Source organism: Bufo gargarizans, chromosome 6 (genome assembly GCF_014858855.1).
Source record: "Bufo gargarizans isolate SCDJY-AF-19 chromosome 6, ASM1485885v1, whole genome shotgun sequence".
In the NCBI taxonomy this organism is placed as follows: Eukaryota; Metazoa; Chordata; class Amphibia; order Anura; family Bufonidae; genus Bufo; species Bufo gargarizans.
The window spans coordinates 115,576,428-115,600,930 of NC_058085.1; the positions used below are offsets into that span (position 1 = coordinate 115,576,428).

The 24,503-nt window shown below is 42.4% G+C and overlaps 1 protein-coding gene across 2 annotated transcripts; it reads left to right on the plus strand.

Moving 5' to 3' along the window:
* The first annotated feature begins 4,825 nt into the window (after window positions 1-4,825).
* Window positions 4,826-24,143, plus strand: SP6 (Sp6 transcription factor). 2 transcript variants are annotated; one of them, XR_006390559.1, is made up of 3 exons: window positions 4,826-5,288; window positions 18,509-21,942; window positions 22,886-24,143. XR_006390559.1 is itself a non-coding variant. In XM_044300106.1 (2 exons), the coding sequence occupies exon 2, from the start codon at window positions 18,539-18,541 to the stop codon at window positions 19,547-19,549; it is 1,011 nt and encodes a 336-aa protein (XP_044156041.1). In that variant the 5' UTR covers window positions 4,826-5,288; window positions 18,509-18,538; the 3' UTR covers window positions 19,550-22,003. The 2 variants fall into 2 exon arrangements, 1 of the variants encoding a protein (XP_044156041.1); XM_044300106.1 differs by lacking the exon at window positions 22,886-24,143 and having other exon boundaries at window positions 18,509-22,003.
* Window positions 24,144-24,503: the final 360 nt, after the last annotated feature.

Genomic DNA, 24,503 nt, shown 5'->3' on the forward strand with positions numbered 1-24,503 from the left:
TTTAATCATATTGTTATTTATGTAATTGTTTAATAAATTTTACATTTTGGTATGGAAAGGATCTGTTTTTTTGTAGGTAATTAGGTTTAGGGCCCATTCACACAACCGTATTTTTCTTTCCGTATCCGTTCCGCATTTTTGCGGTTCAGATGCAGACCGATTCATTTCTATGGGACCACATCCCATAGAAATCCATCCGTATGTCCGTTCCGTATGTCCTCATAAAAGATAGAACCTGTCCTATACTTGTCTGCAAAATGCGGTCCTTAGCCACATTCAAGTCTATGGTTCTAAAAAAAATGCAGATTGCACACAGAATGTGTTCTGTATACAATCTGTATTTTGCGCATCCGTGTCTGCAAACATTAATGCCCTGTCATGTCACCTTTGAATCTTTATTAAAATAATACCTTACGTTTTTACAGATCTGCAAAATACGGAAGACATCCGAAAACATACATTCAGTTTTTTTTGCAGACTTACAAATGATTTTACTGAACAAATGATCCACATATTTTCAGACCACAAATGACATATGGCCATCTGAATTAGCCCCTAGTTGGGAGCATATACTGGTGATTATTGGTTTATATATAGTACAAGGTGATGTAATACTAGTTAGGTCCATATATATTTTGACAGAGACAACATTTTTCTAATTTTTGTTCTGTACATTACCACAATGGATTTTGAACAAAACAATTCAGATGCAGTTGAAGTTCAGACTTTCAGCTTTAAGTCAATTGGTTGAACACAATTATTGCATAAAAATGTGAGAAACTAAAGCATTTTTTTTACTCAATCCCTTCATTTCAGGGGCTCAAAAGTAATTGGATAAATAAAATAATTGTAAATAAAATGTTAATTTCTAATACTTGGTTGAAACCCCTTTGTTGGCAATGACTGCCGGAAGTCTTGAACTCATGGACATCAGCAGACGCTGTGTTTCCTCCTTTTTACTGCTCTGCCAGGCCTTTACTGCAGCGGTGTTCAGTTGCTGTTTGTTTGTGGGCCTTTCTGTCTGAAGTTTAGTCTCTAACAAGGGAAATGCTCTATTAGGATTAGATCAGGTGACTGACTTGGCCATTCAAAAATATTCCACTTCTTTGCAGTAATAAACTCCTGGGTTGCTTTGGCATTATGTTTTGGGTCATTGTCCATCTGTATTATGAAACGCCGACCAATTAGTTTGACTGGATTTGAGCACACAGTATATCTCTGAAAACCCCAGAATTCATCCGGCTGCTTCTGTCCTGTGTCACATCATCAATAAACACTAGGGACCCAGTGCCACTGGCAGCCATGCATGCCCAAGCCATCACACTGCCTCCGTCGTGTTTTACAGGTGATGTGGTATGCTTTGGATCATGAGCAGTACCATGCCTTTGCCATACTTTTTTCTTTCCATCATTCTGGGAGAGGTTGTTCTTGGTTTCATCTGCCCAAAGAATGTTCTTCCAGAAGAGTGCTGGTTCTTTAAGATGTTTTTCAGCAAAGTCCAATTTAGCCTTCTTATTCTTGAGGCTTATGAGTGGCTTGCACCGTGCAGTGAACCCTCTGTATTTACTTTCATGCAGTCTTCTCTTTATGGTAGATTTGGATATTGATACGCCTAGATCCTGGAGAGTGGTGTTCACTTGGTTTGCTGTTGTGCAGGGGTTTTTTTCTTCACCATGGTAATTATTCTGCGATCATCCACCACTGTTGTCTTCCGGGATGTCCAGGTCTTTTTGCATTGTTGAGGTCACCAGTGCTTTCTTTCTCAGGATGTACCAAACTGTAGATTTTGCCACTCCTAATAGTGTAGCAATTTGTCAGATGCTTTTTTTCTGTTTTCGCAGATGAAGGATGGCTTGTTTCACCTGCATGGAAAGCTCCTTTGACCGCATGTTTACTTCTCAGCAAAATCTTCAAAATCCAAGCAACACACCTCAAATCAACTCCAGGCCTTTTATGTGCTTAATTAAGAATAAAATAATGAAGGAATTGCCCACAACTGCCCATGAAACAGCCTTTGAGTCAATTGTCCAATTACTTTTCGTCCCTCTAAAAACAGAGTGCCACATATAAAGGTGCTGAAACTGAATATTTGCCCGGTAGCAGCTGGATCTCCGCCAGACCCCATTACAGTCAATGGGGCAGGCGACCATTCCGATAACATCCGTCAATGCTGGATCCAGAGAGAACTGTCTGCCAGAAAGCTGTGCCACAAATGTGAAAGTAGTCTTACTGTTCAAATTTTTGTTCTAATCAAAATCTGGATTAAAAAAATTGGAAAGGGAAATCTGAAGGAAAAATGTATACATTACTTTTTGGATCCCATGTAGGTTATTGGGGGTGGAGTAGAGGGCAACAAGCACCCAGCACTGTAAACGGGATATGTGACCACTGCAATACACCTGAACAATGTACCATACATGGATTGGGAGGGAAACTGACTCCTGACACCTGGGCCATACATTATAGGAAAGATATAACATGCTGTCACATGGTACTGATACCAAATAGTTATATAACATCAATCAAGTATATTTTTAGATTCTGAAAATGCCTGGAGCACTATGGGGCACTGACAGAAGAGTAGGACAAAGATACAATGAATGCGGCAAGTACCATGCTATAGATCTGGGGCACAGGCCACTTGTGCTCAATGCTAGCAACACCTCTGATTCAGAAGCCATCTGATCGGTTGCATCATTACAGGGAGTGCAGAATTATTAGGCAAGTTGTATTTTTGAGGATTAATTTTATTATTGAACAACAACCATGTTCTCAATGAACCCAAAAAACTCATTAATATCAAAGCTGAATATTTTTGGAAGTAGTTTTTAGTTTGTTTTTAGTTTTAGCTATTTTAGGGGGATATCTGTGTGTGCAGGTGACTATTACTGTGCATAATTATTAGGCAACTTAACAAAAAACAAATATATACCCATTTCAATTATTTATTTTTACCAGTGAAACCAATATAACATCTCAACATTCACAAATATACATTTCTGACATTCAAAAACAAAACAAAAACAAATCAGTGACCAATATAGCCACCTTTCTTTGCAAGGACACTCAAAAGCCTGCCATCCATGGATTCTGTCAGTGTTTTGATCTGTTCACCATCAACATTGCGTGCAGCAGCAACCACAGCCTCCCAGACACTGTTCAGAGAGGTGTACTGTTTTCCCTCCTTGTAAATCTTACATTTGATGATGGACCACAGGTTCTCAATGGGGTTCAGATCAGGTGAACAAGGAGGCCATGTCATTAGATTTTCTTCTTTTATACCCTTTCTTGCCAGCCACGCTGTGGAGTACTTGGACGCGTGTGATGGAGCATTGTCCTGCATGAAAATCATGTTTTTCTTGAAGGATGCAGACTTCTTCCTGTACCACTGCTTGAAGAAGGTGTCTTCCAGAAACTGGCAGTAGGACTGGGAGTTGAGCTTGACTCCATCCTCAACCCGAAAAGGCCCCACAAGCTCATCTTTGATTATACCAGCCCAAACCAGTACTCCACCTCCACCTTGCTGGTGTCTGAGTCGGACTGGAGCTCTCTGCCCTTTACCAATCCAGCCACGGGCCCATCCATCTGGCCCATCAAGACTCACTCTCATTTCATCAGTCCATAAAACCTTAGAAAAATCAGTCTTGAGATATTTCTTGGCCCAGTCTTGACGTTTCAGCTTGTGTGTCTTGTTCAGTGGTGGTCGTCTTTCAGCCTTTCTTACCTTGGTCATGTCTCTGAGTATTGCACACCTTGTGCTTTTGGGCACTCCAGTGATGTTGCAGCTCTGAAATATGGCCAAACTGGTGGCAAGTGGCATCTTGGCAGCTGCACGCTTGACTTTTCTCAGTTCATGGGCAGTTATTTTACGCCTTGGTTTTTCCACACGCTTCTTGCGACCCTGTTGACTATTTTGAATGAAACGCTTGATTGTTCGATGATCACGCTTCAGAAGCTTTGCAATTTTAAGAGTGCTGCATCCCTCTGCAAGATATCTCACTATTTTAGACTTTTCTGAGCCTGTCAAGTCCTTCTTTTGACCCATTTTGCCAAAGGAAAGGAAGTTGCCTAATAATTATGCACACCTGATATAGGGTGTTGATGTCATTAGACCACACCCCTTCTCATTACAGAGATGCACATCACCTAATATGCTTAATTGGTAGTAGGCTTTCGAGCCTATACAGCTTGGAGTAAGACAACATGCATAAAGAGGATGATGTGGTCAAAATACTCATTTGCCTAATAATTCTGCACTCCCTGTATTATTTTTTTAATAATCTCCCCCAATGTTTACATAAAAATGTTGCATGGTACAGAATCAATGTATCACACATAAGACAACCTAGTGTATATCAGATATTTGCTCTAGAACTTTTCAAATAGCATAAGGATTTTTTTAAATATATAAATATGTTTTGAAGATGCACTTATATGAATTTCTCTTAATGTAAGCACTGGGAACGTGAACTGTTGAGGTCTACAGTATAATCCAGGTGTTCTCTAAATATCGCTTGATCACTATGGATGCAGTCATTGCTTCCTTCCTAAGCACTCGATACATCCTGTAGACTGTGAGGCGCTTTTTACATTTCCTTTACTAAGGTATATCTCACAGGTAATCCTTCAAATCCTTCTTCCTTTCTTGTGTGTTTCAGCCGTCTGCTGGGTGACACACCCCTCCTTTTAATGAGTTAAACTTCACAGGGGAAAGCAATGCAAACTACATCAAGGGTTAAAGTCATCAGAGAGGTGGAGGTGGAGCCCCACTGGGAAAAAGGCAGAGAGGTGCAACCTGGAAAGTTTAGGTGTGAGAGAGGAGCAGCCATGAACTGACAGTATTTCAGGAGCCGAGTGTGGACGGGATCAGATGCTGCTGCTGAGTTCTCGAAGCATGGATGTTTGCAGAAAGCTTGTAACAAGAAACCTTCAGAGATCTTCATAGGACACTTGGTCAGTGGATGTCCTCAGGCTACTCCTTTCAAGGCAATGACTACCCTAACACCATAGACATTAATCAGTAGGCCAACAACTAAGATTATAAAGGAGTCAATGGACAATCGAGATTCCTTTAATTCTAAGGAGAAAATCCTTTTTCTATAGCCGTAACAAGAAAAAGGAGCCCCAAGAGAATAGTGTGAGGAGTCATATGGTTGGTGTGTGTAGGTATCCTCAAGCTTAAAGACTAAGAGAATAGTCACAAATGGACTTGATCACATGATATTCCAAGACTGGTGATCACCTTGCATCTCGAAGACATCTTCATTGGAAGTATCCAGATTGTTAAGGTATGTAGGTGAATCAGTACAGTAAGTGATAATATAGGGTCTTTACATCCTGCGCTTTTTCACCTTGAGCAAGACCCACACTAAGGTCTTGAATTGAATTTTTCTTCTATATTTGTGAACTGGTAAGATATTCTGAACATAGAGTTTAGTTATGTTTAATGTATATGAATGATATTAAGCAAGAGACAGAGAACAAAGATTAAGACTAAATGTTGGCAATAAAAGAAGTTTTGCAATTCCTAAATAAAGAATTGGAATAGGAGATCTATTCTCAAGAATCTAGCTTATGAACAATCTAGCCTGGATCTGAGGTTATGTTTTCATCTCTTCTCTTTTGTAGGAGCATTCCCTTAATTTACAACTTATTTGTAGATTATTAGTTATGTTGAAATCTTTAAAGCATCATGTTGATCTTCTCGGAAAAATATGAGTTGTGACAACTCAACAATTGCATGTAGATTTTGAATTTCCCAACTCTATGTTGACAGTAAGGCCCCTTTCACACGAGCGAGTTTTCTGTGCGGGTGCAATGCATGATGTGAACGCATAGCACCCGCACTGAATCCTGATCCATTCATTTCAATAGGTCTGTGTTTTTTTCATGCATCAGTTTTGTTGCGTGAAAAATGCAGCATGTTCTATATTCTGTGTTTTTCACACAGCCCTGGCCCCATAGAAGTAAATGGGGCTTCAGTGAAAAACGCATTGTATCCGGAAGCAAGTGCAAATGCAATGCGTTTTTCACTGATGGTTGCTAAGAGATGTTGTTTGTAAACCTTTCGTTTTTTACCACGCGCGTAAAACATTGCACTCACGCTGAAAAAAATGAATAACTGAACTTAACAAAACTGACTTAACTTGCTTGCAAAACGGTGCGAGTTTCCCTGAACGCACCCTGAACGCATCTGGACCTAATCCGTCACGCTAGTGTGGAAGAGGCCTAAAGATGCAGTAAACCCATGTGAAGAGCCAAAGTTTCCACTGATATACTTTTAGACAGTGTTGAACTTGTAATCTTTGCTATTGTGCTTGTCACTGTCATCAATAGGAAACCAACCCAAAGGAAATAGACACAAGTGGCAAGTGTCTGCTGGACTTTTGGGGCTTATTAATGTGTCAGAGACTCTGACATCAGAGGATCTTCTGGTACTTCAGAAGACCAGAGGAGTACATAGCTAAAATTAAATTGGGCTCTCTTCCTGGTTCATATCACCACACCCACAATGCCAAGAAAGGAGGGCCCGTAATTTCTTCACCTTATCACTCATCCCTTGCTTCCCAACCGTTTGTGAGATAGGGCTTATTTTACCCTTTTAGGTGGGGTGAGCGGTGGCCATCTCATGACCCTTTCATTGTTATGTTTTCCATTTTGTTTCATTCATAGATCCATGGAATTGCTTACATTATATACATTCTTACCCTTTACATGGTTCTGTCAGTGGAAGTTTATATCTGGAAATATATTCTTACCTGAGTTCTGCTCTGTCACTCCAATTTCCCTACGCATTAAGAAAACAAATAATTTCTGAAAAAATAGTTAAAATTTTGGTTTAGGTATTCGATTTAGGTTTTACGTGCATGTCTATATTATGGCTCTCCGCAGAAGCTGTATATATAGTGCCAATGACTGAACTGCATCCTGTCTTGAAAAATCAGAGCAACCTGAAACCATCATGGTTCATAGTGCTTCCTGCCTTATCTTGTCAGGGGGCACCTGACGTGCCTGGAACTGATGTTCTGCTGATGCTTTTTGGCCATATAAACAGAATTAAACTGAGGGCCACATTTATCATAAAGATATGCAACTTTTGTGGCATGAAAAAGTTTTGCGCAAATGCCATTACTCTGCTGGCCTCACCTTGTTTCTGAAAAGGGGGAGTGGTGAGGGTGGGGCACCACATTTCTTATTTTCTGTCAGTATTCCTGTGTAGTAGAACACGGAAATCTCGGAAAACTAAAATTTCAGTTCAGGCTCATGGACTGCCGGATGTTGCACCTAATTTATGACAATACAAGCAGCTCATCATAAATCAGGCCCATCATCTGGCAATGCACCTGGTTATTATAGGCCAGTGTACACCACTGGACTATGATAACTCTGAACCTCAATTGCCAAATTACCAAACGACGTGTTTAGCCAATGAAAACCCAGAAATGTTCAAATGAAAATGCCTAGTAATTACATGCTAGTGATTTAGACAAATAAATGCATAATCTCAAAATGTATAAAATTTTAATCCGGAACATAAAGGGGTATTCTATATGTTTGACATTGATGCATACATTTTATACAGCTGGCAGCATCACACTCACTTTGCCAACAGCTATCTCTCCCAACTGTTCCATACTGCTCCATGTCCCATGTGTTCTTAATTGGGAGTCGGGAGAAAGCTGTTGACAGACAACACGGGTGGTGGCTTATATCCATGGGAACAAAAAGATCGGACATGATGAAATCCAACTGTCCAGTCCTTATCTCCCCTTACAGCTCCGAGGAGAGTCAGGAGGCTTTTATACATAGTAGATGGTCAGCCTGTCCTGCAGAACTCGGCAGGTTTGGCCAACATACATCTAAAGTGTTTGACCAGCTTTACTTACACGGAAAGAAATGATTCCCAGCAATGACATTCCTAATTGCTTGTTATGCAAATCTAATTTATCTCTGGCATAACTAGGGCACTGGATGGAACAAACTTTGAAAAGTCAAGAATGTATACACATTAATTTGATCCTTCAGAAGCCTAGAATTCTATTACTAAATGCAGTGAGGTAGTTAAAGGGATTTTCTGAGATTTTCTTACTGATGACCTATCCTCAGGATAGGTCATCAGTATCCGATTGGTGGGGGTCCGACACCCAGTACCCCTGCTGATCAGCTGGTTGAGAAGGTAGCCGCGACCTTCTGTCATCTTTTCCTAGGCCAGTAACAACATATTCATCAATCACATGGCCTAGGAGCAACTCATTCAATTGAATGGGGCTGAGCTGCAATACTAGGCACAGCCACTATACTGATGCCTTCTCAAAACAGCTGATCAGCAAGAGTCCCGAGTGTCAGACCCCCAAGATCAGTTACTGATGACCTATCCTGAGCCAAAGACTGTATCTGGCTCTCTGTACAGATATTTTGGGAATAGACAAGCATGTTTTGATTAAAACCCTTCTTGACGCATGAGTCAAGTTCAAAAGCGATGTGGGATTCACCTGACCATAAGACGCACCTAGATTTTACAGGAGGAAAATAAGAAAAAAATGTTTTTCATCAGACCTCATTTCAGACCCCCAATCTTCATTAGACCCCTAAATCAGACAACTATTTTTCTTCTGACCTCATATCAGGCTTCCAAATCAGACCCCATGAGATCTCAGATCAGACCCCATTCCTCATGAGACCTCAGATAAATCTCCATCAGATCCCCATTGCTCATCAGGCCTCAGATCAGAATCTCATCAGACATCCCATCAAACCTCAGATTAGACGCCCATCAGACCTCAGATTAGACGGCCATCAGAGGAGACATGAAATAAATGAACTTACCTCTCCTGCTGTGGACAGTGCCTCCACTTGCAGATCCAGTGTGCTCTTCCTGCATTCACCGCCCCCTGGTCTTCTACCGACGCCTTGCTGCACTGTGACCCGATGTTACACAGTGCCAGGTCATAGTGCGAGCTTACGCTGTGCTATTACTGCCAGCACAAAGAGCACTGTATTCACCACTCCCCGGTCCTACAGAGTGCTAGTGAGTGCTTCCATAATGGAAGTGCTCTCTAGTTTTTGCTTCATAAGACGCACTGCCATTTTTTCTCCACTTTTGAGGGGAAAAAGTTTGTCTTATGGTGTGGGAAAGACGGTATATAGCATATGACCAGCTTTACAAAATCTCTCACTTAAGAAAAATGCAAAATACTTTTAAGACCTGTTGGATTTGCTGACATTTATTTCCTGGCTATGGTTTTAATTAAAGGCATATTATTGATGTGGGCTATTTAGGAAGTGTTACAATATGGGAGTTGCAAGATGCTTGAGGTTGGCACACTACAATTAATATTGTTCTGAATTAAAATATATTATACAAGAGATATTAGTTCTCACAGCCATTAGTCATTATATGGAAAGTCATCACCGCAGAATATCCTGATTGCCACAATTAAAGCTGCATGGTTCAGATGTCAACTATGCTGTGCAGCTGATTGTGGCCAAGCTATTTGGCTTCATGTTACATTTGATATAAGACACACGTTATAGTCTGTAAGGTACATATTTCTGTATAATCCTGCATGGTTCAGGGTTGTGGTGGTATGTGGTCTTATTGTCTATACATTGGTTTCAGACTAGTGTAATAGGGACACATTTTTCCTTTATTAGGCCCACAAAATCTGCCGCACCAGCAAATCTAGTTCCAGGAACTAGACATATCATAGTGATCCATAGCGCTATTAGTTTAGGCATTAGGGTTTCAAACTAATGGGATTTGCAGGCACATTATGGATGCAGAAATGTGACCATAATAAACTTGTCTGTAATGAGTCTTATTGAATATCGACTAAAGGTCCCTTTACATTGGCCAATTTTGCAGGCGATTGTCTGGAAAGAAGCGTTCCGTCCCGGCATGCACCTGCTAGTCAGTGAAGGAGACTGCTGTATTTACATGTGGTAATCTCCTCCACAGTATGGGGAGGAGCGATCGCTAATGCCATCACCCGTTCCCATACAGACTCGTTGTTTACACAGCACGATCTGCTGCCAGCAAATGACAATTTAGGTGCCTATACAAATGATCCAATTACTTGACAAACTAACATTTTGCTTATTCATCGGATAATCGGCGGCAATTTTACACCGCCAGATAATCTCTAATAAGCGTTCCTATGAATGCTCATTAGTGTTTATCTGCCGGATTTTCGGTCTATGTAAAGGGCCCTTAAGTAAAAACTCTTCAGCAGCGTTTCAATACACTTTTATGTAAAGAGTTTGTTTGTATTCAGTGATGGCCAATTCGCCGTGTTTTCCCGCGAACACATGCGGGCTGCCATCTTAAATCACAAGTCTGGCGAGGCACAGGTATATCCTTACCTATGCCTGCGCCGCGAGCCAGTCTGAATCAAATGCGGTCACCAGGAGCAGGCAGTTCTGAGAACAGCCCCATGAAGGCCCCCGGTGGCTGTTCTCGGAACTGCCTGCTCCCAGTGACCGCATTTGTTTCAGACCGGCTCGCGGTGCAGGCACAGGTAAGGACTTACCTCTGCCTCGCCAGACTTGTGATTTAAGATGGCAGCCCGCATGTGTTCGCGGGCGAACACGGCGAACTGGCCATCACTGCTTATATTACATCATATATCTTTTATATCATGACAGATAATGTTAAACACTGATAAAAACATGATACTAAAACACATACATAGGAAATATTGCCTTTATGAATGCAATAGGTACGAGGGGACATGTAATGAGGTTGATTAATTTATGGAGGGTAGAATGAAATACCTTACACTACAATAATGCAAATGTTATGCCACTGCGTGAGTAATGACAAGAGCCTCAGGCAGCAGGAATGGTTAGGCCCAGACTTAAGTTATAGATGATACTTCTATAATTATTTCAATTAATCATTTCTCATAGATAAAATGCCATAATCCCATTTTCAATTTGAAATCTGAATAATAATAATGTACCTAATCCTGCATCATCCTAACAAATTGCTTGAACAAAATGATTTGCTGTCAATGACTGGAATCCATTCAAAATACTATTCAGAACTAATATAGTAACATAGTATAATTTGAAATGCTCAAAAAAGACATACTTCCATCCAGTTCTGCCTGTTATCTTGCAAAGTTGATCCAGAGGAAGGCAAAACACACAATGAGTTAGAAGCTGTAGGGAAAAGACTTGACTTCTGACTCCAATCAGGCAGTCAGAATAACTCCCTGTATCAGCTGACCCCTCTCTAGTAGCTATAGCCTGTAATATTATTACACTCCAGAAATACATCCAGGCCCCTCTTGAATTCCTTTATTGTACTCACCATCACCACCTCCTCAGGCAGAGAGTTCCATAGTCTCACTGCTCTTACCGTAAAGAATCCTCCTCTATGTTTGTGTACAAACCTTCTTTCCTCCAGACGCAGAGGATGTCCCCTCGTCACAGTCACAGTCCTGGGGATAAATAGATGACGGGAGAGATCTCTGCACTGACCCCTGATATATTTATACATAGTAATTAAATCTCCCCTCAGTCGTCTTTTTTCTACACTATATAACCATAATTTGATATTCTAGGTAATGTATTTTATCGCATAGTAAGCAAAACTTGACATCCTAAGACCCTTGCATTTGTTTGTAATAGCATAAAGCAATCAAACGATGAATGATAAATCGTTCGTTTTTCGTGGATCAGACAAATCTGTCTCCCCTCGTCTAATCAGTAATCTGCCATTTGTTAGCAGTGTAAATGCTCTCGGGACGAACAATGATCACAATAAGGAGCAATGCAGTGAAAAATATTCAGCGATCATTGTTTCACATAATTAAAAGTATTTTCAATACTGAAAGTAATTTAAATACCGATGACCTATCCTCTGGATATCTGATCGGTGGGGGTCCGATACCCGCCAATCAGCTGTTTGAGAAGGCAGAGGCGCTCCTGTGAACACTGGGGCCTTCTCACAGCTCACCAAGCACAGCGCCCTTCATTGTATAGCGGCTCTGCTTGGTATTGCAGCTCAGCCCCATTCACTTGAATGGGGCTGAGCTGCACCTAGGCCACGTGATCGATGAATGAGATGTCACTGGCCTAGGCAAAGCAGCGAGAAGGCTGCAGCGCTACTGCGAGCATCGGTGCCTTCTCAAACAGCTGATCGTCACGGGTCCCGGGTGTCAAAAAAATCTCGGAAAACCCCTTTAAACATTTTTGAAGGTAAAAAACTCACAAAATTGTAGTTCGCTGCTCATTAATCAAAAAATATCTTCCTGTTTATGATGAATATTTTTGCGCATCCTTTTGTCCTCCTGGGAGATAAGCTGTTACCAGAAGTGTCTGTGACTTTTTCCGCTCTCCCCATAGAATGAGCGTACGAGTTTGTCCAAACTGAATGTGTATGGAGGAGCTGTTAAGGAGTCGGACGAGATAGCTATCATCCGAACGATCATTCATCCGTCAGCTTTCAAATGTGTATGCCCACATTTAACCTTCAGCCACCAAGCCACATGCAATGGGTCAGACAGCTTCATAGGTACATATCTGCTGACAGATGACCTTTAAAGATTATTTGTGACATTATTTTTCTTTAATTCATTTATTTTTAATTTCATTTTTATTTAATTTCTTTACAACTGACAGGGCCAGGCTAAAGATCACCAGGCAGATGTATAGATAGATTCCATCTGCCCGATGAACTTCAGCCATGTACTGCGCATGCGCTGAACGCTCTCCCGTTATACTTCAGGGCCAGGCGTGAGTACATCTATACTGCCTGGCTCTTTCAGTCAAAGTGGTGGGGGCGTGACCAGCAGGAAGAAAATGAGCGGAGCCTAGGGTGCAACAAGGTGCAACGGCAACTCCCTCATTGCACCATGGGGTTAATTGGCATAGCATAAAGAGGCTTATTTCTCAGGATTGGTGGCACTTATCAAGATGGGACAAATAGCATTAGAGTATGCTGGCAAGTCCAGATCTACAGAGGCTGATGGTTTTAGTTATAGGTATGTGGTGATAGATTCTTTTTAAAGGGCTTTTCCCACAATACAAACATATTCCCCATCCCAAGGATCGGGATATCTGAGCGTTGTACTCGGCTAGCTCCAGCAGTCCTATGAAGGATGAATGGAGTGGTAGGGCACATGCTGCTACATTCATTTGGTGGAGCAGGACTCCTATTCTTGTGATGAGTGTTGCTTCTGGTGGTTGGGCCCCTAATGATCAGATACTTATCCCCTATCCTATAGACTATATGTTTGTATTGTGAGAAAACCCCTTTTATTCAAGGGTGCTCATCAGGATTTACATACATAACATAACACACATGAACTAAATAAATGACAGATTTAGGGCTGATGCACACAAACATATTTTGTTTCCGTGTCCATTACGTTTATTTTGCGGCCTGTATGCGGAACCATTCACTTTAATAGGTCCACAAATAAACGGAAATGACTCCGTGTGTATTCTGTTTCCGTATGTGCCCAAATGGCCGTTCCGCAAAAAAAAAAAAAAAAATAGAACATGTACGGGCATGTTACAAAGAATCCACAAAACAAAAAGTGGATGCAACACAGATGTCACACGGACATCATCCGTATTTTTTGCAGATCCGTGTTTTGCGGACTGCAAAAAATCATACGGTCGGGTGCATGATCCCTTGGACTAAGGGAGAAAGAACCCTGCCTGTGAGAGCATACAATCTACAAGATACAGTATCTTAATAAGAATTACTTTTCAAGAATGTACGAATATATATTTTTAATTTTATGTCTAATTTTTTTGGCATAGACACAATTCACCAATTCAGTTGGTCTTAGAGGAAATGATCAATTAGAGCAGTGATCTATGCAAAAAAATAAAATAAAATCAAAGGGAGGTTCTTGGACGTAAAATACTGATGATTTCTTGTCAACTGTATCACTACAGTTAGTAAAATTTAGAATTGTGCTTTCACTACGGTTTTCAGATCATTGGATAATATCCTAGCATGTACAGTATATGGTTTATATATTTTGATAGCTGAACATTTGTCTGTGTAAAAAAAAAAAGGTTTAGGGGAGATTTATCAAACTGGTGTAAAGGAAAACGGGCTTAGCTGCCCATAGCAACTAGTTTTGATAAATCTCACCCGCTGTGTTTATGCCTAAAATGAATAGGTTAAGGCATAGCTAATGTAACTAATACAGTGTATGAGCAAATTAAATAGTGATCCAGAGTCCTGGACCATATTCAGACGATTGTGCAGTCATTTTATTTATTGAATAATACATGATACCCATTATCGGAATTCTAGGACTAAAGATGCAGGTCTTGGGCCCTATTCACAGCAGGGACCAGGAGTGGTGCAGGGAGCAGGGAGCCAGGTAAGTAGATTCAGTGTGAGGGACCCAGCCTATACGGGAGCATTTGTTAGTCTCGGTCCTCGGATAACCCATTTAAAAGGAATGTTTCATCAGAAAATGACCTGCTGTTTAAATAATTTTTTAGGTTTCACATATTTTTAAAGAATTTCTGATGATGTCATTTTTAATTTTCCATGTCACTTCCTAAAACAAAAAATCCTGCAGTTTTCGCACTGACCACTATGTCTAATAATAGTTACCTGTTTATCTTATCTTTTAATTCTGCCTGTAATGATATCACCTCTGTGTATAGATAATTCAGGATCCACCATTCACAGTAGGTGATGTCAGAGCTTATCTATTCCTTCCTTGTACAATGACCACTGCACAGGTCACATAGCATGCCCAGAAAACTCCCCCATAGAGCAACTAAAATAAAATAAAAAATCTAAATTAAAACAGATTAGAAAAAAAAAGGATATGCCCTACTATCTGATTTTAACTGGCAGATGACACATTTCCTTTAAGAATTGTTAGACACTGAATGGGTTAATTGTCTGCTCCCCAGACCTTCTGACCCTAATATCCTTGGGGTCTCTCTCTGCCTCCAGCGCTCGTTACGACTCAGACAATAATGACTGTAATTTGCATCCAGCAGCCCTTTATTACAGCAGCTGGCTCCTGGAATATTCAGGATGAAAGATAAACTGTATTCACATTTGCTCTGTATATCTGAACCATCTAATCAGAGTGGGTGACGTGGGATCCTGATCTGACAATTCGCATTCTAGAAGATTTAGGACCCAAGAGAACATATCAGAAATGAAGGGCCTTTTATAGGGCCAAACAATCATAGAATTGTTTGTTCTCAATCATCGTTTTTTTTTTGTTGGCAGTCGTAATGATCAGTTTTGGGCAGCACATCGCCCCAGGTAAACAGGGTGTGTGCTGCCGACCATAATGGAAACAAATGGCAGCATGAGCCATCGTAAGTTATCAATGATTGTTTGTGTAGTCGTCCACCCAAGGCAATTGCCCAATTTAAAGGGAACCTGTCACATAGAACATGGAGTCTGAGCTGCAGGCAGCATGTGATAGAGCAGGAGGAGCTGAGCAGAGTGATATATAGTTTTATGGGAAAAGATTCAGTAAAACGTATTATTTATTCATTTATATTCCTGCTCATTTTGGGCTTTTAAGTCAAGGAGGAGTCCTATCAGTGATGGACAGCCTTCCCTCTATGACCATGGTTACATATATGGCTGTCCATCACTGATAGGACCGTCTATGTGACGCCAAAGCCCAGAATGAGCAGGAATATAATGAATACATATGACGTTTTACTGCACCTTTTCCCATAAAGCTATATCTTAATCTTCTCAGCTCCTCCTGCTCCATAACACGCAGATTATTTCGCATTTTCATGGTGACAGGTTCTCTCTAAAAGATCCTTTCAACAAATAAAAAACAACTTGCTATATCATTGATCAGTGCTGGTTACGACCAGTTGTCTGGCCATTTTAAAGGACCCTTAGAGCTGTATTAGACCTAAGGCTGGGTTCACACCTGAGTGTATGCGATAAGCGCTTTTTACAGGCGTTTTTATCGGGCGTATTTTGGGGCGTTTTTGTATTTTGGAAACGCGCGTAGTACGCGCGTTTCTGTGATTGAACACAGAGGCATCCAATGAATCTATGGGCGGGAACGCGCGACAATAGCCCCAAAGAAGCTCCTGTACTTCTTGGGGCGTAGGGCGTTTTACAGCGCGTTCGTACGCGCTGTAAAACGCTCAAGTGAGAACCATGTCCATAGGGAAACATTGGTTTTTGCCTGTTGAGCGTTTTACAGTGCGTAGGAACGCGCTGTACAACGCTCAGCTGTGAACCCAGCCTTAGGGTCCTTTCGAGTGTCAAGAAAGAAGCGTTCCTTCCTGACCATCGCCATGCAGCCATCTCCTCTACAGTGTGGGGAGGAGCAATCGCTAATGCCAATCACTCGTCCCCAAACAGAATCACTATTTGCCGACAGCAGAGCATGATTAGACAGCACAATCTCACAATTACCGCCAGCAAACAATGATTTTTTTAGTCTGCATAGTCTGCATAAAAAAAAATATGCATTTGTTTGTTCATCGGGTAATCGGCAGCAAAGAGCGTTTCTTGTTAGTGATGATCTGGCCGACCCTCGACCTGTGTAATACAGGCGGATTATTTCCATCTCATTGGAATGACCTCAGTGAGCACCAGCAGGTGGTGGGCAGTATTATGGAAATGGACAAGCAGGCTGTGCTCCCCTGTTTCCATTACTCTCATAGTAATGAATGGGAGCCATGTAAACAATGTAGCACCGCAGGCTACCCTGTTTCTGTCATTCTTTCCAAGGTACCACAGCATAGCTACTGGAATAACCCTTTAAGGTGGCCATACATTATTAGAAGTAGGTTGATGGTTGAACAAACGATCGTTACGCCAACACAGATTATTGTGTATGGACACCTTCACGCAGAATAAAATTAAATAAAAACTGTATTCAGAGCAAGCAGGAAAAAGGTACTGTGAAGGCAGTAGAAGACATAAGTGCCTTCAGCATGAGCAAAGGTAGAGGTTCTAGAGACTATAGGCATGTATCCAGTATGGAAAAGGGTAGATGTTCTCGCACATCCAGTGTGGGAAGGCATTCATTAAAATACAGAGAGTGTAAAACATTCATAATAATGGAGTAGAGGTTCTACTGATTTAAATAGATTGTCACAAGTACATCAAGTATGGGAATGTGCTCCACTGGACACAGCATCCAGCACAAGAACAAAAGGGCTTGGAGATTTGCGAAAGAAGAATCTAGAAGAGAGTAGCTGTAAACAATTACTTGCTTCTCACAGGATAGTCTTGACTATCATTGCTAAAATTTTAATACACTTCAACAGGGCTGGACTGGGAACTTAAAGTGGCCCTGGAAAAGAAAAAGTGGTCCCATGTTGTAGGTGGGTCCAAATTGACAGGAGGTTAACACAAGTAGGGGGGAGGGAGTCAGCAATACCATAGCGCAAAATACCATATACCACAGTGCAGCACAATGTATTGGCCCAAAAAGCTGTCCCTCTGTGGTGGCCATCAATAGCGGCCATTTTCTGTCCTTCTCCTCCCCCAGTTGTCTCTGATCAAGATATGGAGCAGGGAGCCTGTGAGGTCACAGCAGTTATATTCAGGAGGGCATGTGCCGTTACTGGCTGGGTACATGAGTACCTGATTCTGACAGTGTTAATTACTACTGAAAGCTCATTATGTACCTGCCCAGTGGCAGACAGGGGGGCTTGGGCGGCCCCATGGGCATCAGCCCACAGTAAGGTCCCTTTTATGGCCTATCCGCCCCTGCACTTCAATCACTAAGGCAGCTTTTAGACCCAAGTTGTACCTAAACCCATGTAGAAATTTTTAGTTCTCCCATCTTTCCAGTGCATTGATCCCCTTTTTCAGACATCATCTCCCCTTTGCTACATCTAGCCCACCTTCAATTTGCATCACCCCATGTTTCTATTCATTTTTCAGTGCTTTGTGTCCTCTTGAATTTTGAAGCAGTTTATGACCCCCTATGTTGTATCTTACTCCTCTTGTGTTTCTAAGATGTTATACCCATTGTCATCCATTTTCAAAACAGCTAAGTGCTGTTTTTAGTCACCTACAACCTACATAGGAGAAAAATGTTTTGCTTACTCCTTGCCTTTTCCCCTTTGTCTTGTCCATATTTATCAGTTTTGTGAGTGTTACCTCTATAGTCACATCACAGTAATTCCTTTTGTGCCTAGTTAAATTAGTCCATTAGGGAAAGGCATTGCTACATTAAGGTTGTAATCCCAGCTATAATCGAGGAGCTGGGAACGCAAAGTCTTTCTGTGAAAGGCCTGTTTCTTTCTACTTTAATGTGTCTGAGTTACCGAGTAAAATAACCACTGTTACCCACATTTATAGTTCACAATAAATTTCATTGGGTACAGGAGTATCTGGACATGGTGTTCTCTTGTAAGATGAAGCAATGGGTCATACTGAAGGTGCTCATAATTTATCTAATATAATCCATGTATTTACAGTCTTCAGCTATATTTGGTTGCATACGGCAAATATTTTATTGTATGGGTGGAAGAGAATTAGCTTTCTAAACCTTTCCTATTGATATTTTCACAGCTAACTTTTGCCTGGACAACTTCATCTGCAATGTTGACTGCTGTATGTAGCTCTTTGGGAAACCAACAACCAGAAGCTCCTGGTTCCCCAGCCACCTCTGAGCTCTCCCTGAAGTCATATACCATCCCCTCAGACTCTGATCCAGGACTTTCTCTTCAGCAAGAGTCACCCCAAGAACCATCCTATACTCCTCCTGAGAGATACACCTCTCTTTCTTCTGTACGAATTCCCTGTCAAACATTTGCAGGCCGAGAATCTGCTGAGAGCGCTTCATTTACCAAGTTTCTGCACCCATCCTTTGAGATGTCTCACCCATATGAATCCTGGATGAGACCTCCACCCTCAGGGGCTCCTGGTGAAGAGGCTGGTGTTCCTTCATGGTGGGATCTCCATGCTGGCTTCAGTTGGATGGATACGCAGCCTGGAACTGGAGGTTTTACTACAACTTCACCCCACCCAGGTGTATATGGCTCTGAGCTGTGTATTCCCCCGGCAAACATGCTCCCTCCTACACCGCATCTCATGGGAGCATTGGAAGCCACAATGGAATCTCACGCTGCTGAACAAAGTTCAGATAGTTCCCCTCGTCCAAAAAGTGCCAGGCGAGCAATGCCACGTAGCTCTGCCCAAACTGCCTGTCGTTGTCCCAACTGCCAGGAAGCAGAACGTGTTGGTACCAGCGGAGATGTAACAAAGAGAAAAAATATGCACAACTGCCACATCCCAGGCTGTGGGAAAGCATATGCCAAAACCTCCCATCTAAAGGCTCACTTACGCTGGCACAGTGGTGATCGTCCTTTTGTCTGTAACTGGCTCTTCTGTGGCAAGAGATTCACCAGAAGTGATGAGCTGCAAAGACACCTTCAGACCCATACTGGAGCAAAAAAATACCCTTGCCCTTCCTGTAGTCGTGTATTCATGAGAAGTGATCATCTCACCAAACACATGAAGACCCATGATGGAGAGACCCGGGGGTCCACAGAGGCTTCTAGTAAGGCTAAGAGGGAGCCTGAAGAGAGTACTAGTAGTCATACAAACTGAGACCCCTTCCCGTCTGATTGAGAAAGCTCTGTGATGGTGTGAGGTGTCTTTTCCAACATGATGCTTCACTGTACAGTGCTTGATTTGTGGAGAAGCTCCTATTACATGTTAATTTATTTGTAGATAGACTGTTGCTTCTGACATTACCACATACTGTTCCAGGAGTAGAGCAAGAGGGGCCAGTACATGCGGCATAGGGAAATCTAGAGAAATTCTAGGGGCAGAGAAGAGGAGATCAGCTGATATTAAATGGGAAAGGAGAATCCTTAGGGCTTGTAGTTCTGCAATATTAGATAATCGCAGGGTGCCTAAAATAGTTTTGAAGATCGGATAAAGCATTTCACCATAGGAAAAAATAAATAAAGAAGGCTGTGCACAGAGTATTATATCTTTTTCACGGGCTTCACTTTAACTCTTTCGTTTTTCCCAGAGTTCACGGATTACAGGGAACACCCACTGTGAGGGGCTGCCCCTCCCGCAGAGTCTCCTCATGTTATGGGGGGAATGTCTCTATAAAACTGGGTGTGGAGGGATATGGGCAGAGAACAACTCCACACCCAGTGAGGCAGCGGCACGCACTGGCTGCACCCAGGGGACCTGTAGGGTGCTTTATTAACCCCTTCCATGCTATTAGTTGGCTAGTCACTGTTTGGAACCCAGGTGATCTGTAAGCAGCTTAATTAATCAAATGGTGTGTTCATATTTTGTTTCTGCCAAGGACTTTGCTTGCTTCAATTTCTGCATATGTGACAACATTGCTCGTAAACATATTTGCCAGTGTACAATTGTCTTCATTATGTGCATCAGGCTTTCTATGGGTTAAAAGATGTTCTTACTCAAAAGCTCTTTGTTATTGCGACCCTGAAGGGCTGCCATTACCTTAAAAAGGGGTCTACACGATGCCAATTGATTATTAGAAAAGTAATTCACAGTTACGGCAACCCTTAAAAGCTGCTCCATGAATTTGTTCGACATTTTGGAACCAGTCTCCTGTCCAGCCTTTGCAGGTTTATATTATTTATTAGAACCAGTCCAGTGGGAGGCCTGGAGTGGGATACGGCCAGTAACTAATCATATGTACTTTATTATGCTTGACATGTGACTTGAATGAATTCCGCTCTTAACAATGTGACATGTTCAAACTTCATTTACTACCCAGAAGGAGCTGATGTTGGACCCATTGTAGTTCATCGCATTGTAAATAGGCTATATTTATAGGTAGTTTGGCGCTTTTAAGTTAAAAACACAAACACTTCTCCTCTTTTTAAAATCCCTACTTTCCGAAGGGTCTCTTGACAATAAGATGAGCACAAAGTGTCCTGCTGCTGGAAACTCCCGAATCAGCAGTAATCTTTGGGAAACTCGCCTGTAAGTATTTAACCTCTTTGTAGCGCCACCACAGGGCAAACTAAGAATGACACAGTGCCCATTCAGATCGGTGCACGGTCTGCATAATGCTGGAGGGAACGTCTCCTTCCCAGTGAGATGTTCTCTTTGCAACCTCTGTATACTATGGGCCAGGACATGAGAATCCTAAACAGGGGACCCTCCTTCTATCAAAGAGGACCTGTCACCACTAAATGCAGTGCAATCTGCAGGCAACATGTTATCGAGCAGGAGGAGCTTAGCAGATTGATCGTTTTATGGAGAAAAAATTAACAATAACTTGGTATTTCATTCATTTAACTCTCTGCTGTATCTGACTTCACTTGTGCACGCAGGTCATTTTACCAACGGTCCCGCTTTCAGCTGTCTTTGTTTCCATAGGACGCAGAGACAGCTGATTTTAAGCTCTCCGCTCCCCACTTCACCATTTACCTCAGCTGCCCCTCCACCACTTTCCACTTGCTTGCAGCGTTTTGGTGTCCGCCTGACGATGCGGAGCCAAACGGATTAGCAGTGGAGAGAACATACTGCGACTGGTTTAATGTAAGAGGCTGAGAGCTTGGGATATGTTGGGGGCTGTAGTTCTCCTGGTTGGAGGGAGGGAGTGGTTATTTGCCTAGCACTAGGGGAGTGATGTTATCTACATGGGACTGTATGTTGGAGGGGGCTGGAGGGAGGGAATGATGATATTTACATGGGACTGTACATTGGAATAGGCTGAAGATAGATAGTGATGTTATGTACATGGGACTGTATGTTGGAGGGGCTGAAAGGAGGGGCGCGATGTTATTTAGCCTATAGGTAGTGTTGAGCGAACTTCTGTTTTCAAGTTCAGCGTACAAGATTTGGGTTATCTAAGTAAGAATTGCGTTACGACAGACTACAACTTATGGTCCGTGGTAGCGAAATCCATAACGGAATTCTTAGATAATCCGAGCTCGAACCTTGTATGCCAAACTTGAAAACAGAAGTTCGCTCATCACTATCTATACACAAAAAATGGCGGTGTGAGGGTAGTTTAAAGAGGACCTTTCACCTGGATATCCTTAAAGGGAGTCTGTCACCACATTTCAGCATATTAGACCGATCAAATAGGGTTATATGATCCACCCAGAACTTAAAAACTGTACCTTTGGCAGGGCATCGCAATAGCTACTGCGCATGCGCCCGCCACGATTTGGACCGCACAGCCGCAGTGGAAAAGGACAGGGGAGGGGAGTAAACGGGCGGGCAGAGGTGCACGGAGGGCGGGGTTATGAGCCATTTAGGAGGTGCTGCCTGGGGCTCCGAGGATTGAGACACCGCCCTGGGCACTTGAGAGGGCTCATAACATAATCTTATAAGTTCATTTTCGGCTAAAAGAAAAGTCTGTTTTCTACAACAAAGATACAGTTTTTAAGTTCTGGGTGGATCATATAACCCTATTTGATCGGTCTAATATGCTGAAATGTGGTGACAGACTCCCTTTAATCTAATTATTATCCTACCTTATAGTGCGGCCCCCACTGATGTCTTGGCATGTATTTATTTTTCTAAAGAACCCCCCGTTCGTCCGCTGTGGTCCACGAATCTTTTGGCACCACATATGCTAAGGAAGCGACTCAGTTATACTAGGCAAGGACTTGTATTTCTCCTGGGCGCGGTTATCTTCTCCCTGACTGCGAGCGCATCCAATCAGAGCGCCCCGCTCTTAGCCAGGGAGAAGGAGCTCAAATTCTTGCGGTAGAAGGAGCTGCGATTCTCACGAGAACTTGAGCTCCTTCTCCCTGGCTAAGAGCGGGGCGCTCTGATTGGATGCGCTCGCAGCCAGGGAGAAGATAACCTAGTATAACCGAGTCAGCTCATTAGCATATGAGGCGCCAAAAGATACGGGGGCCACAGAAAAAAAGCCAAGACATCAGTGGGGGCCGCACTGTAAGGTAGGATAATAATTAGATTAAGGATATCCAGGTGAAAGGTCCTCTTTAAGTAACAGATGTCACACGGCAATTTTTATAACCAATTAAAGTCTATGAGGCTGGTCACATGGCTGTTTCTTTAACAGCCAGAGAATAGCGGCTGTCAGAAAGTAGGACATGTTGTGGGATTAGGCGTTTTTTTTTTTTTTTTTTAGCAAGTTAGCGGCGTGGCCTAGTGTAGAAACATTTGCCGCAGCTCGCAAAGCACGCCACACATTATGTCCCTCTTCTCTCTTGTTGGGAGGTATGGTGATTGATAGCATTCTCTGTGTAAGTGTGTATGCAGAGATAGCTGTCAGTCACTGATAGTTGTACACAGGGGTGGTCTTGAAGGGATATTACCATCTCGCACAATGATGGCATATCGCTAAGATATGCCTTCAATGTCAGATAGCACCTGATAGGTTGATAGTGGTGCGACCCTCACCTATCACCAGAACAAGCCCCCTGAAGTGAAGTGAGAGCAGCCATGCATGTACGGCCACCCTCCGCTTATGGCTATAGGAGTTCTGAAAGCAGCAGAGCGCTGGCTCGGCTATTTCCAGCAGTCCCATTGCAGTGAATAGAGAGGTGACCTTGCATGTGACGCTTGCTCTCTATTCACTGCCATGGGAGTTCTGAAAATAGTCAAGCAAGTGCATTTGGCTATTTTTGGAACTCCCATAGCAGTGAATAGATAGCACACTGCGCATGTGCAGTGTGCTCTACTTTACTTGGGGGACCCCAATCTGGCATTGATGGCATATCCTAGCGATATGTCATAAATGTCTGAGATGGGAATGCCTCTTTAAGTATAGAAAGAGTAGAGGTTTAAATGTATAAATGACACGTTTTACTGAACCTTTTTTCCCATAAAACTATATACCATTCTGCTTAGCTCCTCCTGCTCTATAACATGCTGCCCACAGATTGCACTGCATTTCATGGTGACAGGTTCTTTTAAACCAGACAAAGGTTTGGCCTGAAGTATAAATAGGAACCAATATGGTTCTAGCAAATAACAAGCAGTTATAAAGTAGAGTTTTCTATGCCCCTTATGCCCCAGAGCTTTATAATCTGATACCCTACCTTACAGTATAAAGCAAGAACAAAAATTTAGGACGCGTGCCTGAGTTTGCTACCCAGGATATCTGCCTTGACCCTCACAGGGTATTAACTTTAGGGAGTCCAAAGGTGTCGGTAATACCTGGGCCCTACTTTCACACTAGCGCTAAAGTTTTCCGCTATTGAATTCCGTCATAGGGGCTCAATACCGGGGAAAAAAGTGATCAGTTTTATCCTAATGTATTCTGAATGGAAAGCAATTAGTTCAGTATGCATCAGGATGTCTTCAGTTCAGTCCCTCTCATGGTATTTGGCCGGAGAAAATACCGCAGCATGCTGCAGTATTTTCTCAGTCCAAAATTCCAGAACACTTGCCGGAATGCTGGATCCAGCATTATTTTCCAGTGAAATGCATTAATGCCCACGTGTTCCGGCAAAACTGATACGTTTTTCCGGATGATAACGGAGAGAGGGATCCGGTGTTTCAATGCATTTGCTAGACGGATCCGCATCCGGATCCGCATCCGGATCCGTCTACAAATGCTATCTGTTTGCACACGGATTTC

Bases quoted from the DNA above. Each gene is read 5' to 3' on its own strand.
- SP6 (XM_044300106.1), top strand. From the start codon at position 18,539: ATGTTGACTGCTGTATGTAGCTCTTTGGGAAACCAACAACCAGAAGCT.